The 15,073-nt window shown below is 59.0% G+C and overlaps 1 protein-coding gene across 1 annotated transcript; it reads left to right on the forward strand.

The window, feature by feature from the left end:
- Positions 1-7,981: 7,981 nt before the first annotated feature.
- On the forward strand, positions 7,982-13,308 carry GALK1 (galactokinase 1; the record flags this gene model as incomplete). The annotated part of the gene is made up of 8 exons (XM_082008359.1): positions 7,982-8,149; positions 8,964-9,153; positions 9,475-9,594; positions 10,116-10,251; positions 10,666-10,847; positions 11,095-11,245; positions 11,676-11,838; positions 12,914-13,308. The coding sequence occupies 8 exons, from the start codon at positions 7,982-7,984 to the stop codon at positions 12,983-12,985; spliced, it is 1,182 nt and encodes a 393-aa protein (XP_081864485.1). The 3' UTR covers positions 12,986-13,308.
- Between the last annotated feature and the right edge of the window lie 1,765 nt (positions 13,309-15,073).

Raw genomic sequence — 15,073 nt, forward strand, 5'->3', positions numbered from 1 at the left:
CATTCACATGTGAGGAGTCTTTGTCATTTGGTTTGTATGGGCTTGAAGAAGCTTCCTCGTCCTGGCTCCACCAGCAGTAGTTGCCTGTAATCCTGAGCTACTGCTGTGGCAACTGAGTTTTGTCTGGCAACAGCATGGAGAACCTGTCCTGGCTCCCCTTGCAGGTTTTTAGAGGCTTTCTGTGGCCTGAGTCATGGCCACAGAGCTGAGCCTGGAGCCTGACTGACAGGCTTAGGCCAGGCAGCAGCCTTCTGGGGGGTGCTTTTAGGGTGGGGTTTTCTTTTTTAAGCTTATCAGTGTCAGCTGTTGAGGCAAAACTCCAGAACTAAGCTTTTTTTTTCTTCTCCTTTCTAGTAGATGCAAGGGCAGTTTATGGGACTGGAAGTGAAGCCAGCAGCCTGGTCCCTGAGCAGCGTTGCTGCTGAGGCATGTGGCTGCAGCCTGCCCATTTCTGTGGGATCTGGCTGCATGACTGAGTCCTGGTTAACAACAGTAGCTGGTGCTCGCAGCACAGGGGGGTGTGTGAGTGGGACAGCTAATGATGCAGCTGGAGCACGTACATGCTGTGAAGCAAACTGGCATGGGTGCTCGGTGAGATTCCCATTTCCCACCTAAGCTTAAAAGGTATGATACTCAAACCTTCACTCCAGGCTCTCCGCTAAGACAGGGCTGGTTTTCTCAGCATACAGTGTGTAACTTGTTTAGGTTGTGGTTGAGGAAAGCTGCTCAGACTGCATCTGAAATGTGGGTAATTAACATCTAAATTGCAAGGCTGGTGCTCAGCTCTTAAAGAACAGGCTGCACAAGTAAGGTTAGTAGAAAAGTAGCACAAGGGAAGTAGTTGAGCTAGCCCATCTTGATTTATTTCCATGAAATTAAAAAGTGGTGGGGCAGAAGTGGCATTTCAGGAGGAAGAATGGCAACAGTTCACACCAGAGAGCAGGCAGTAAGTCACCACCAGCTGGCTGAAGACAGAGCATGTTTACAGCCCTTCCTTCCACAAGGATGGCCTGAAAGTGGTTTGAAAACCATCCTGACTGTGGCTCCAGGGCCGGCATGGCTTGGGGTGCTGCCAGACGGCTGCATCGCAGGTGAAGGCTGTGGTGCCCGGGGCAGCGTGGGGCTGGAGCCAGGGCTCTCCCTTATCAGACAGACCATTCTGTGTGCTTGAATCCTGCAGCTGGAGGAACAAGCGCTCCTTACCCTGCGCTCTTACACAACTTCAGGGCCCTCTCCTATGCCCCTCAGCTGTGCTTGGAACAGACCCAGCCCCTGGTTAATACCATTATCATATCTGCTGCCAAGCTGATAAAAATATGTTCTAAAATGATCCGCGATCAGGTTTTAAACAAGTATTTTCCTCACTGCTAAACCTGTAGGGAAAAAGATTTCCTTGCATCTAAACTGTAAACTTAATTGCTTTAAAGGCCTGGATCAAAATTAAGCACTGTCTCAAACTTGACGCTGAGTGATCTCAGGTAGATAGCCTGAGGGGCACAGCCTGCCGAGGGGACATCTGGCAGGGACATCCCCACAAGAAACCTGAGGGTCCTCGGGGGCCCAGGGGCTGTGTAATTTGGGAAGCACCACGCAGCTTGTATTTAGGCAGGTTATAAATAAGAATTCTGCAGTAGCAGGCTGGGCTCCTGCAGGAAAAGTATGTTTTAAAATAACATCCCTCGAAAACAATGTTTCCTCCAAGTTCCTAGTGGAAACAATGAACCATCTGGGTATGCCTAGAAGCTGTTTCTTAAAATAAAATCATTGTCTAGCAGTTCTTAAAAAAACCTAAAAACCAAAAATCCAAACACACAACACAAAAACCAAACCCACCAGAAAACTGTATCGAAGTATCTATTCATCTTAGTAACCTCAACAAAGAGAAATTAAGTTAAATCTTGCATGTGGTGGACCAGAACAGCAATTCCTGGTATTCCACGATCTCACTGTGACGATAGCTGAGGACATAAACCGTTCCCTTACCAATTCTCTTGATGATTTCCTCGCATTCTTGCTCAGAACTCGATGCGAACACCAGGCAGTCGAACGTGCTCCCATCAGGGCTCTCCGGGGAAGCGCTAAAAATGGAAACACATACATTAGCTGGCAGAGAGTGTGGCTCTGGAAGCCCAGCCCTGGCTTGTAGCCGCACCAGAGACCCCGCGGCTGCTCTGGACGCCGCTTGGTTACTTTCTAAAGACCCGCATCCCTCTATATCCCCCCTCGCCAGGCCCACAGGCAACGCTTACGCCACGCAGAAGGCGAATAAATTGCTGCTGTCCACGCGGCGTCCCACGCAGGAGATGGTGGGGTAGGGGTAGCGGCACAGGAGCTGCGCAGGGGATAGGAGGGGACGGTGCCAGGGGCCGCGGGCAGTCCCTGTCGTCCCCGTTCCTGGTTTAGACCGGCAGCCCCGGGAGTTACCTGGACCTTGGGTGTTGCTCGCTTACCTTGGAGGAAGTCTTCTCCTGTACGACGACTTCTGCTTCCTTCACATCAAACAAAACCTCCTGAATAGGGGATGGAGGGGGAAGAAGCCCCGATCACCACAGCGTCTCAGCTCTATTTTTAATAGATACTTACAAGAGAGAGATTATTCAAAAGCAGAGGTGCCAAAGCACAGTCAAGCACAGCTTTTTCAAGGAGTTTTCTCTGTGCTGCCCTTTTTTTCCACCACCCAGTGCTCTCACACTTGAATCTTTTCACAAACAACTCCCCAAAGGCTCAAGCAACAGTAACCTGAGCCCTAAAGCACCCCTGGAACCAGGCTCAGCCTCCCCACTCTTTTCCAAGTGCTTTCCTGTGGGTGGTTGTATTTTTTCTCCTTCTCCACTTTCCTACCCTGGCTGCAGAGATGCTTCTAACCAGAAAAAAACCCCACAGGGGTGGGGGGTGTCAAATACTCAGCCAGGCCAAGTGAACCTGGAGCCAGCAGGAAAAAATATCCCCGGGCAGAGACCATATTTCCCTGCAGTTTTCACACCAAGCCCTTCCCGGGATGCCCTCAGCCCCGCCACTCACCCGTGCTGCCAAGTGCCTCTCCAGCACGGCGGGGATGGCCCGGTCCAGCACCTCTTTGCCACCGTACTGAAACGGAGCGGGAAGGAGGGAATAACCCACAGGCACGTGAAAAGAAACCCAGAAGAGACAATTTACCCCGGGCACATCTCTGCCCCATCGCCTCACCTTCCCAACACCGGTCCGGCCCAGGTACCTCAGGCTGTAGAGCAGCCTGGGGAGAAAAGGGCTCGGGAGGATCAGAGCAAAGGCCATGGGGGCAGCTCTGGCCCCACAGCCTTGAGCAGAGACTGGGGATAGCATGGGCACGGGGCTGCCCCGATGCTGGGACCCCCTGTCCAGCCCAGGGGCTCCCCATGGCACTGGACCTACCTGCCCCCCTGCAGCCTCCGCGGATCCCCCTCGCCCCTGCGCCGGGGGCCGCGCTGGAGCTGGAAGCGGGGCTCCTTCTCCTTCAGGACCTTCAGGTAGGGCAACAGCGGCTCGTAGACCCCCCCGTTGTGCCACCGCCACCGCAGCAGGCGGAGGCTGAGTGGTTGTCCCTTCAGCTTCTGCAGCACGGCCCCGGCCTGGAGGGAGGGCGAGGGAAGCAGCGGGGAGGATGGGGGACAGGAGGGGGGACATACGCCAGTCCTCTGTGCCCACCCACCTGCCCACTGTAGGCGTTTCTCAGCGAGCAGCCGTTGATCTCGTCGAGGATGTCGCCAGCCAGCACCACCTCGTCCACCTCCGCCTGGCTCTCAGGGAGCACCTCCGTGACAAAGACGCGGCCGTCCACGTACCTGGGGGCGCGGCCGAGGCCTGGCTCAGCCCCGAGGACCCAGCCCGGCACCCCCAGCCCTTGCACACCATCAGCAATGTTTCACGAATACACAGAGGCAGGGAAAAGCCACCCCACGGGCAGCAGATACCGGCAAGGCTGAGCCGATGGGGAGAAAAGCACCTGAGACAGCCCCAACGCTCTCAACAGGGTATTTATGTCCCCTTTTTGGGGGGGTTTTGAGTGCCATGGTGTCCAGATCTCACTGGAGAGCAGGAAAAGAGGATCAAGGGCTCCTACCTGAGCACCATCCCCAGCGCTCGGCATGGGACCGTTTGGTAAGTGATGCACACCTGGAAGAGAGTGGCCGGTGACAGTGGCCCTGGTGGTGGCCACAGGACACCCAAGGAACACAAGAGGATGAGGGGGAGGATGGGGACCCCTTGCCCTGGATCATTTCTGGCACTGATGCCAAACCAGGGCTTCGGGAGCCCAGGGAAGAAGCCGGTTCCCAGAGCCCCAGGCTGGGCTGGGACCATCCCTGGCTCCTTGTCCCTGCCCTCTCCTGGGATTCGGCTGTGCCCAGACCCTGGGGGGACAAACCTGCTAGATGGATGGGGTGGCAAAGCAGGAGGTGAACCCGTACCTCAGCGATGAGCCCTCCTCCCTCGCCCCACGCATCCCCACGCGGTTGGGGAGCGCTGCCACCCCTCCCCAAAGCCGCTGCCGTTTGCGGCAGCACTTACTGTCACATCGCATTAGCCAGGGACCCGAAACGCGGCCACTTTGGCCGCAAGCACTTGTGGTTAGAAATGTCCAAAAGCCAGCAGGAGCCTGGCCTCCGCAGCAACACCGCAGCTCGGCACACGCCATAACCAGCCCCCAAAGCCACCTTGAGCTTTTTTGGGGGGGGATTCTTTTGGCTTAAAAAGGCAGCGGAGGGATGGTCTTGATTTTTAAAAGACATCAAGGCATCCATGCCGTTCTCAATAAATGCACTGATATTTCACTGAGCAAAACCAAGAGCAAAACGAACTGAGCATAACCTGTGTCAGCCCAGGGAAATGGGGATTTTGGGGCAAGAAATCAGGGAAGAGAGCATGGGACAACTTCTGTTATGTCAGCAATTTAAACCTGGGTACTACTCTTGCTTGGTTTTATTCCCAGGAATGCTGGGATCTGCTCCTGGTGACAGCGCAGGCACCCAGCAGGATCCGACCTTGGCGGCAGAGGCGGCTCTGCTCGTGCTCGTGAACCTGAGCCAATTCACCCCTGGCTGTGGCCGGGCAGAGAGTTGCGTGGCAATCCCTCCCAGCCAAATCATTCCTTATCTTCCTCATTTGACTTTTCAGCGAGGGCCAGGCGGCAGAAGGACGGCTCCGGGGAGACATGAGCTCTTACCGGCAGCAGCCAGCTTTCGTCCAAGAAGCTGCAGTTCTGCAAACAAAGGAGCGTCAGCGCCATCGATCCCGGCGAGGAAGGGGCCGGGGCCCCGCGCCGGCAGCCATGTGCCGGCCGCCACCGCACCGATTTGTCACCGTACCTGCAGGTCCAGGGAGAAATCCATCTCTGTCACCACCAGCAGCAGCGAGAGGAAAGGCTCTGCAGAGGAACGGGGACGGAGAGGCAGCATCACCGCCGGGTTCCCAGTGGCCACAGCCTCGCAGGGACATGGCAGAGGTCCAAATAAAGCCATTTTCGGTGTAACTAATGAGGCCTGGGGAGCGAGGCCCTGACAGCACCCCAGCAGTGCGGCGCCCAGGCTGGATGGCTGGATGAGCTGGAGCCTCATCCCGGGCTCCCGCTGCCGTCACGGGGAGGGAAGCGCTGCGGCTCCACACCTGATTTCCCCAAATTCAGTCCGAGGCCCGCAGCAAATGCTGCTTTCTCTCCATTTCTCCCCCTAAATGCATAGCAAAGCTGCCCAGGCTCTCCTGCACGAGCCTTGCAATTACACTGACAGGGATCTGCAATCTGCTCGTGCACCAGGAGCGCGGGTGATTTATAAGCCATCTAGGTACAGGTTTAACGTGGGGTTATTTATCATAACCAAGAGTTTAAAGGCTTTCACCCTGGCCTGGGCTCCCCAAGGAGCGTGGCTGTGGATGGAGTGGTGCAGCCTGTCAAGGCAACGCAGCCACTTACTGCAGCGAAGGCCCTGTGTGACCCCTCGCGCGGGACCGCAGCCTGGGCCCAGCCACCAAGGGCTCCCCTCGAAGCCGGACTGCTGGGTCCGCTTAAACCAGCGACCTCAGTACAAAGCTGTAACACAGAAGACACTTCAAAAGCAATTTTCCTATCCCATAACACTAAGACCAACCATAGATGGATTCAAACCATGTTGAAATATTTACGCTTCTTTTTCCGTCACTGCAGCAGCAGGTTTAGATTTTACAGCTAAGTCTGGCTTGGGAAAAATCACAGTGGACTATTTTCCTCCCCTCGCCCACAGCGGCGCCTGCGATAGCCACCCTGGGGCAGGTTACATCGCGCCTCGGAGGAGCCACCGTCTCACCCAAGAGGTCTTCGTTGCCGAGGATGGAGCTCACCGGACCGTAAAACTGAAACAGGGAGAAACACCACCATTACGCCGCCATTTTGCCGCCCGTCACCTGTGGTAGCAGCTTCCTCCCGCCATGTGCTGCACCTCCAGGAGCCGGGGGGTCCGTGCCAGCTGCCGCACGGCCGCCGCCAGCACCTTCTCCTGCAGGGCCAAGCGCAGGAAGAACCGCCCGCGGCCCTGCGCCGTCTGCGTCTTCTCACAGCTGCCGGCTTTCTGGATGCTGTTGGAGAGAGGGGTCAGCCTGTTCGGGGAGAGGAGAAGCCAACGCAGGGCTGAAACTTTGGTGACACGTGGGAGCATCCCTCCCCACAGCCAGGGTCTTTGGGATGGGCACATGGCATCGGACACCGCCATGGCTCAGATTTTCAGCCCCAGCTCAGCGCCGCTCACCTGCCACCAGTCCCCGCGGGAAGCTGCTCCAGCCAGTCCCAGTAATCCCGTCTCCTGAAGCCCCAGGCTGGTTCTGTGGGAGAAAGGGAGTGCGAGGCCCCTCGCCACAGGCACTGGGACCCTGCCACCCCCCACCCGGGCCCGAAGGGGCACTCACGTCGGAGCCCCTTGCGCAGGATGCTCTCCAAGAGCTGGCAGAGGGAGGTGAGGTGCGGCGAGGCGTCCGTGCAGGGCCCCCCGCCCTCCCGCAGCCGCAGCACCCCACCTGCGGTGAGGGGAGCATCAGCACCCATGGGTGCCGCAGCCGAGGGGGGGAGCACCCATGGGAACGGCTCCGTGCACAGCCCAGCACTGGTGCTGCAGGAGGTGCCCGACACCCCGGCAGGATGCGACCCACCCCGGCTCCCCACAGCCGGCACCGGGCAGAAACTCAGAGAAACTTCCTCGAAGCCAAGGCCCGGTGCAGCAAACAGCCGGCCGGGCGGCGGGGCTGGCCCCACCGCTGCGGCACCCCGGCCCGGCCCCACCGTCGGTCCGGCCAAACCAGTGCCGGTGGCGGTTGAGGGCAGCAGGTTCCAGGGGGGCACGCTCACCTTTAAGGGCGCTCAGCAGCGGCTCCTTCCCGGCCATGGGCTCGTCCCCCCGCCCGGGGCGTCCCGCGGAGGCGGCCGGTCGGGAACCGGGAACCCGGAACCGGGAACCGGGAACGGGCCCCGCCCCGGCAGCGAAGCGGAGCAGCCCGGCCCCGCGGAGGGTGAAACCTCCCGCCTCACACCCACCCGCCTCTGCCGCTGCGTGTGGGCCGGCCGCGGGCACGGCCGCGGGCACGTCCCGACCGACATCGCAGTGCGGGGCGACCCGGACGGACAGACGGACACCCCCCAGTACATATACACTTAGAGCAGATCGGCATACGTAGGCATACGCCTGTAATGTACCAACAGCACACGCAGGCGTCGGATATAGGAATAACACAGACATCGACGCACGTACGCATGTGCATCTGTGCATATATATAAAATACATACACTGGCATAGGTGTTGGCATAAGCCGCATATATAACAGAGACACCGGTGCATGTATCTGTGTATCTGTCCATACATTGGGACAGCGCAGGCACCGCGCACGGCCCGTGGGAAGGGGCTGCGTGGACCGGTAAGGGCCCCCCCCAGCTCCGCCACGGTCCCTCAGCGCTGCGAGTTCGAGCCCCGCGGCCGGCGGGGCGGGAGCGGGGCGGAGCGGAGCGGCCATGGCGGAGGCGGTGGCAGAGCCCGGGCCGGTCCCGCTGCTGGCGGCCGCCCGCCGGGCTCACGGAGCGGCTTTCGGGCGGCCGGCGGTGCTGGCGGCGTGGGCCCCCGGTCGGGTCAACCTCATCGGCGAGCACACCGACTACAACGGCGGCTTCGTGCTGCCCATGGTAAGGGCCGTGCTCCGCCGCCCCGGCCCCGTCATGGCTCGGTGTCACGCTTCCGGGTGCCCCCTGCAGCCTCCGGGGGTCCCCGGCCGCCGCCTCAGCCCCCCGCCCCGGGTGTTTCCCCTGGGATCCCTCGCCCAGGACTTTGCGGGATCCCACTCCCGGGACCGCCGGAGCTCGGAGCAGGACCAGGAGCACCGGGGGCAGCGCCCCGCGGATCGGCTCCTAACTCACTGCCGGGGGGTGTGATTCCCCCTCCCCGACCGCCTCTTCGAGGGACTGAAGCCTCTTTTCTGCAGCCCTGTCAAAACAATCTTCCGTTCCTGGAGAGCCATGTTTTGGTGTCAGGTGGTTCGAAGCAGCCGGGGTTCCCTTGCCCTCCTTTGGCTCGGCAGGGAAGCCCCCGCTCAGTCCTAAATCAACCCTACAGCTAATTATCTTGAGGCCGAGGAGCGTGGGAACAGGTCAGCAGAATTCCCCTGCAGGGAAGAAAACTTCCCGGAGCCTCCCACGTCCTTGTCGTGGGTTTCCACTCTCCCAGAGCCCAGCAGCCAGCGCCCCGGCGCTGAGCTGGGATGGTGGGTCACAGCATTTCAGTGCCAAGACTGTGTAGCATTAAGTAGGCAGAAAGTTTAATGCTGTGATGAGCCGGAGCGTGCTGTGGGGGGCTGGCGGCTCTGCGCAGACAGAGTTAAGGGTAACACGTGTAGGGTGCTGCCAGCTGCGGGTTGAAGCAGCCGCAGCCGTCCCCGGCCACCAGTGGGGATCCTCCGAGGGATGCCGTGGGGTCTGAGCCCACCTTCGTCCCCCTCCCCAGGCTCTGCAGCTGGGGACAGTGCTGGTGGGATCCCCCACGCAAGACGGGACCATCTCCATCCTCACCACCTCGGCGGAGGCGGACGAGCCCCACAGGGTGCAGTTCCCAGCTCCTCGCCAAGGCTCCCCTCTGAGCCCGGCGCAGCCTCGCTGGGCCAACTACGTCAAGGGTGTCATCCAGCACTACCGGGGTAAGGCCCAGGCTGCCGAGAGGGTTAGAGCCCCCCATGCGTGGGGCTGGTGCTTGGTGCCCGGCTTTTGGTGTGCTCCAGGGGCTCTTCCCGTGATGGTGCAAGTCTACAGCTGCTGCTGGGGCCAGGCTCCAGCAGAGACTCTTTCAGATCCAAAGACCCCTGTGTTTGGGGAGGGGGATGCCTCGGTCACACTCTGCCATGGGTCACCCTGTGTTTTAAAATGGGGTATTGGACAGGGGCTCCTCTGCTCTGTGGGGCAGGGCAGCCCCCAGCCCTGCAGGGGCTCATGGCCCCCCCTCTTCCCTTCTGTTCCCACAGGTGGTCCTGTGCCGGGCTTCAGCGCCGTGATAGCCAGTGACATCCCCCTGGGTGGGGGCCTCTCCAGCTCGGCCGCTTTGGAGGTGGCTACTTACACCTTCCTCCAGCAGCTCTGCCCTGGTAAAGCAGCAGCTGGTCCTGGCCCCTGGCCAGGGTGGTCCCTGGCCCCCTTGGCCCCCGTTCCAGGGAGGGAGCCAGGATGAGAGGTTGCCCTTAGCAAGGTCCCACAGCCCTTGGGGAAACACCACTTGTGGGGTGGGTGACAACCCCCTGCCACAGCTGGCACCACTGTGGCTGTGGGACTCCTCCGGCTCAACCTAGCCTGACCTGCGCATCCCTCTAAAGCCCATGGACCACCTCTGGGGCTGGCCAGGGGGATAAGGGACGTTCCCTTGGGAGCATCTTCTTCCCACCCTCCTGTCCCCAGAAATGGAGAGATCTGAGACACCAGATTCAAATTATCATATCCAGCTGGATGTGGGTCCCCACGCTGGCACAGGAGCAAGCACCTGCAGCTGATGCTTTAGCGAAACCCCGTTCCATGGGAAAGCAGCCCTTTACCTTCATGTTTCCTTCTCCTGCTCCAGAGCAAGGGGCAAAGATCCCAGAGCTGCTAACCTGCATCTCTCTGCTCTGCACAGATGATGGTGATTTGGTAGCCAAGGCGCTGGCGTGCCAGAAAGCGGAGCACACGTTTGCCGGCATGCCCTGCGGGATCATGGACCAGTTCATATCCGTGATGGGCAAGGAAGGCCACGCGCTTCTCATTGACTGCAGGTCAGGGCTGAGCGCCGAGCTCGCTGCACCGTGCCCACCTCCTCGGGCAGGTGGGGATGAGCTGGTCCCGTGGCCGTGAAATAAATGCAGGAGTGCAGGGAGGGGCTAACCCCTGAACCCAGCCCAAAATCTCATCGCAGGGCTGGGGCTCCTGCATTTTAATGCCTGTGTCTTGATTCCTCCTCCTGCATCCTTTTTGCTGCTTGCCTGGGCTGTCTTTCCCACAAAGTCATGAGGGTCTGTTAAGGGGCTAATAATTGGGAGGGAGTGAAGTGCTCGAGCAAAACCCTAAACCACTTGGACTTCGCCTCTGTGGAGGCAGGAGCTGCCTGCCACGTGGCCTTGCCGGGGTGGCCGAGGGCTGGAGCAGGCAGGCGGGACAGGCCCGCGGCCCGCACTGATCTCTCGCTGCAGGTCCCTGGAGACCGTCCTTGTTCCGCTGACCGATGCCAGCTTGGCCGTCCTCATCACCAACTCCAACGTGCGGCACACGCTGACGGGCAGCGAGTACCCCACGCGCCGGCGGCAGTGCGAGGAGGCGGCGGCGGCACTTGGCCAGGCCAGCCTGCGAGATGCCACCATGGCCGAGCTGGAAGGTGGGGACAGTCCCTGCCTTGGCTCTGGCCGCTCCTCAGGGCGGCAGGAGCTCGGTGCCCCATGGCGCGGGCTGAGACTGTGGGGCAGCACCCGGGACAGGTGGGTGGGTGCACGCACCGGGGTGGAAACGTGCCACAAGTAGAGAAGCTCTGGCACGGGATGGTTGCAGGATGCGGCCATGCCCACCCCCAGCACCATCCTGCGGACCCGAGCAGCTTTGCTGCAGGGCCATGCATGTCTCCGCAGCGGCCAGGAGCCGGCTCGGTGAGGAGGTCTACCGGCGGGCCAGGCACGTCGTCGGCGAGATAGTGCGGACGGCCCAGGCTGCGCAAGCGCTGCAGGACAGGGACTACAGGATGTTCGGGAAGCTGATGGTGGAGAGTCACAACTCCCTCAGGTGAGGAAGTACCAACCCTGGGGCAGGGCAGGCTCTGTCTGGGGCACCGGCATTGAGTCCTCGTGGGGTTCCCTTGCCTGTGAGTGCAGCACTGAGGGTAGCCAGAACCGTGTCCTGCCCGGCATCTCTCGCGGCTCAGCGTGATGGGTTTTCAGAAAAGCCCTACAGGCTTCTGCTCCGGGGGGTGCTGGGATGAGGCAGCCGGTCGTGTGTGTTACAGGCGTGTGTCACTTACGGCAGCGCCCAGCAGGTCCCCGATTCTTGCAGCCTTGCTCACATATTACGTTGACGTATAGGCTGGGCCAGGACCTGCAGCATCCCGCCTTGCTGCAGTTTGCTTCAGCAATGGATGCACCAAGATGCATTTCAGCTGTTTGTGGTGCAGGGCGGGGGTGCAGGACAGGGCTGACCACGGGTCTCCTCTCTCCAGGGACGACTACGAAGTGAGCTGCCCAGAGCTGGATGAGCTGGTAGCAGCAGCCCTGGAGGTCGACGGGGTCTACGGCAGCAGGATGACCGGAGGAGGCTTCGGGGGCTGCACGGTGACACTGCTGGAGGCTGGAGCTGCAGAGAGAGCCCAGCACCACATCCAGGTACACGGCAGGACAGCGCCAGGAGACGGACTTATCCCAAGGAAACGCTCAGGGGCATGGCCCGGGGATGCCGCTGGAGCTGTGCTCCTGAGGCACTTGGGGTTGGTGTAGCCCGTGCAGTGCTGCGCAGGGACAGCCCCCAGTCTGTTGATGCGACTAAGCTGTTGCAGGCAGTTCAGCAGCATGCTGGTCACAGAGCACTGCCCGAGGACCTTACTGCATTGGGAAAGTGAGCAAAAAGGTGCTGGGTGAGCTTCGGGAAGGCTAAATCTATCTAGGAAAAAGCAATCCAAGCTAGGCTTAGGCAATGCTGAGCTGTACGCCAGCAGGAAAGATCTCAGTGCCGTCATAAATGTTCTCTAAATCAGCAGCTCAGCGTGCAACGGTAGCTGAAAACGCCAGCAAAATGGGGGTGTCAGGAAACAGGGGCAGTGAATGAGGCAGAGCCTCATTTTGCTGCTATATGAGATCATGGTGCGCCCTGTAAATAGTAGGGGAGGATAAAGAAGGGGCAGAGGAAGGTATCTGAAACGAAGAGAGACCGAAAGGGCTGTGCCTCTGCCATCCGACGAGAAGCTGGGAGAGAGGGAACGTGACCAGGAGTTACAAAACAGCAATGGTGGGAGCTAGAGTGAGCGTGGAACTGACCCTCAAATCCTCCAAAATAAGAACCAGTGACCACTGGATGAGTTAGGAGAAAAACAGAGCTGAGGAAGCACTGTACAGAGCTGGCGGTGAGTTTTCTGCTGTCACCAGAGGCCATGGAGGTCGGCAGCATCAGCAAAGTCAAAAAGGGGTTAGAAAAAGTCATGGAGAACAGTCCATTAGGGGCTGCTGAAGGGTCAGCTTGGGGATGGGTTGATAGCCTCCCTGCCCCATGCTGTGAATGGACCGAGGGACCCCAGGCCATGGCCGGGACAGTGTGCTGTCCCCAAAAAGCATCCCACATGGCCGCTGTTGGAGTGGTGGCTGGGCCAGACGCACGGCTGGGCTGACCGGCAGCGCCTTTCTGCCTCTTGCTGCGGCGTGGTACGGCCCCGGAGCACCAGCACTTACTGCTCCTCTTGCCTCCTAGGAGAAATACAGCGGCACAGCCACCTTCTGCCTCACCAAACCCTCCGGAGGGGCCACGGCGCTGCCCCTGTAGAGCAGCGACCACCTTGCCGGGGCTGGCATCACCTCCCCCCGAGAGGCAGCGGCGTTCCTCGCTTCACAAGGGAATCGGTTTGTCTCCCTGCATCGTTTCCCCAATAAATGCAAACCATTTGCCCAGTCATTCTGCAGCCCCTGAGCCGAGCTCTGACGCCACAGTCACGGGGGACCTTTCCTCAAAGGAGACTGGTTTAACTCCAGTTTGCACTGGTGTAACGAGCCATTACTGGGGTGCAGTCGCAGCAGAGATGGTGGTGGAGGAGCAGCAGGCACTGGCACTTGGCAGAAGCCCCTGCTTGGGTATCTGCTTCTGGCATGTGTCCTTCATCTGCTGCTGCAGACAGAGGGTATTGAGGGGGATGATTTTTTTTTAAAGAAAAGAGAAGCAGCAGACTGTAGAGAAAACATTTATTGAGTGCAATAAGAAGCCATCTGATCAAAGACCAACTGTCAGAGCGGGCTGCTGGATCCACCTTGGGAAGGCTGAAACATCACCAGCCCTAATGACCAGATGAAAATTAAAAAGTGACGCGGTTCTAGTGTGAGGCATCGGTTAGGTGCACAGCGCATTGCGTGTGGGGATGGTGTGACGTCCTGGAGAGCAGCAGCTGCTGGGCTGTGCTCTTCTCTTGGATAACAGGATAGTCTTTAGTTACAGTGCCTGGAAACAGGGCTCCCTTTTTAGCCAGTTTTCAGTGTTTTACCCTGGACCACAACGCACAGGGAAAGGGTCACCGAGTCCTTGTGCAAGAGGAGACAGGGCAGCTGGAGCGGAAAGCCCAACCACAAAGGTGAGTCGGGAACGGGGAGGCAGGCAGTCTGATGCCACCGGTACTTGCTCAGGAAAAACAAGTGCTTCTTGAAGGTTTGTAAAACCACGGGGTTAGTGACGTATCTCTTGACCCAAGTTCAAAACTGACCAAAACAAAACCTCCAGCTGCAGTCCTGGAGACTCCGGTGGACTTTACTCACCCGCGTGCATCTTTGTCTCAAACACGCACAACCCCTCGCACCCAAATGAACAGCCTGGAGAGAAGGAGCTCTCGGTGGTGTCAGTGCTAGAAAGTCATCTTCTGAGTCCAAAAACAAAAAAAAAAAGAACAAAAAGGCTAAGGTCCAGCGTCAGATGAACTTGGGCAGCTGCTGTTTTGGCTAGAAGCTCCAAGCCAGAGCAGTGGCAGCTGCTGCTTCGGGCAGGCTCCGCGCCTGCTCCTGCGCGGCTGAAGCATGCCAGGGAAACGCGCTGTTCAGCAAGACTCGGAGCCCAATTGTTCTCGCTGGCAGGAAGCAGCAAGACACCCAGCGGCGTGCCCAGAGCCAGGAGAGGAAGCCCAGCAGGGTCTCGGCTCAGCCCTGCACCCAGCACCCTGCGAGGACAGCTAAAGCCGAGGGCTGAAGGAGGCTCAGAGCCTGGCTCAGGATGATGAGAGTGCCCGCTGTTCCCAGGCTTGCTCTTCCCTTGTCCCCATCACAGGGGTCACAGGTCCCTTTACGGACATTGCTGTTGGGGCAAAAGGGTGTTTAAAAGATACCCAACATCTTCTGCCCAAAAATCTCATGCTCCCCGCATCAGCCATGTAAGAAATCCAAGGCACCGTTCCCACTGCCAGGCACCGCTGGGCCATCCCCATCCCGCGCCTGCAGGCAGCTCCCAGCCCTCCTGCGCGTGTCTGCTGCGGCTGGAGAGCGCTCGGCTGCCGGATGCTGTGCGGCCAGTGGGTCTGGCCGCTTGCAGCCTTCTGCTGGAGGATAAAAGGCCCAAGGCAGAGCCTGCCGGCTCATCAACAGGCTTTCCACAGGGTTTAGTGGCCTTTGCATCAAGCCCTTAACTAATTTCTTCCAGTTATTCATGTTTCTCAGCAGCTACAGTCCCAGTGTAGCCTCCACATTCAGTATAGATCTCATCCACCTCCAATTTTTATAAAATAATAAAATACATTTTATATATATTTATATATATACTGCGAAAACTGTACAATATTGTATGCAAAAAAAAGCATCAGAGGCCCTCAGGAGTAACGCTATACAAATGAAAGGCTATACTTTGCTATCGTGGTACCAAATGTTAGCAGCGAAGAACAGA

The sequence above is a fragment of the Phaethon aethereus genome, assembly GCF_964289735.1.
Source record: "Phaethon aethereus genome assembly, chromosome: 18".
Classification (NCBI taxonomy): domain Eukaryota; kingdom Metazoa; phylum Chordata; class Aves; order Phaethontiformes; family Phaethontidae; genus Phaethon; species Phaethon aethereus.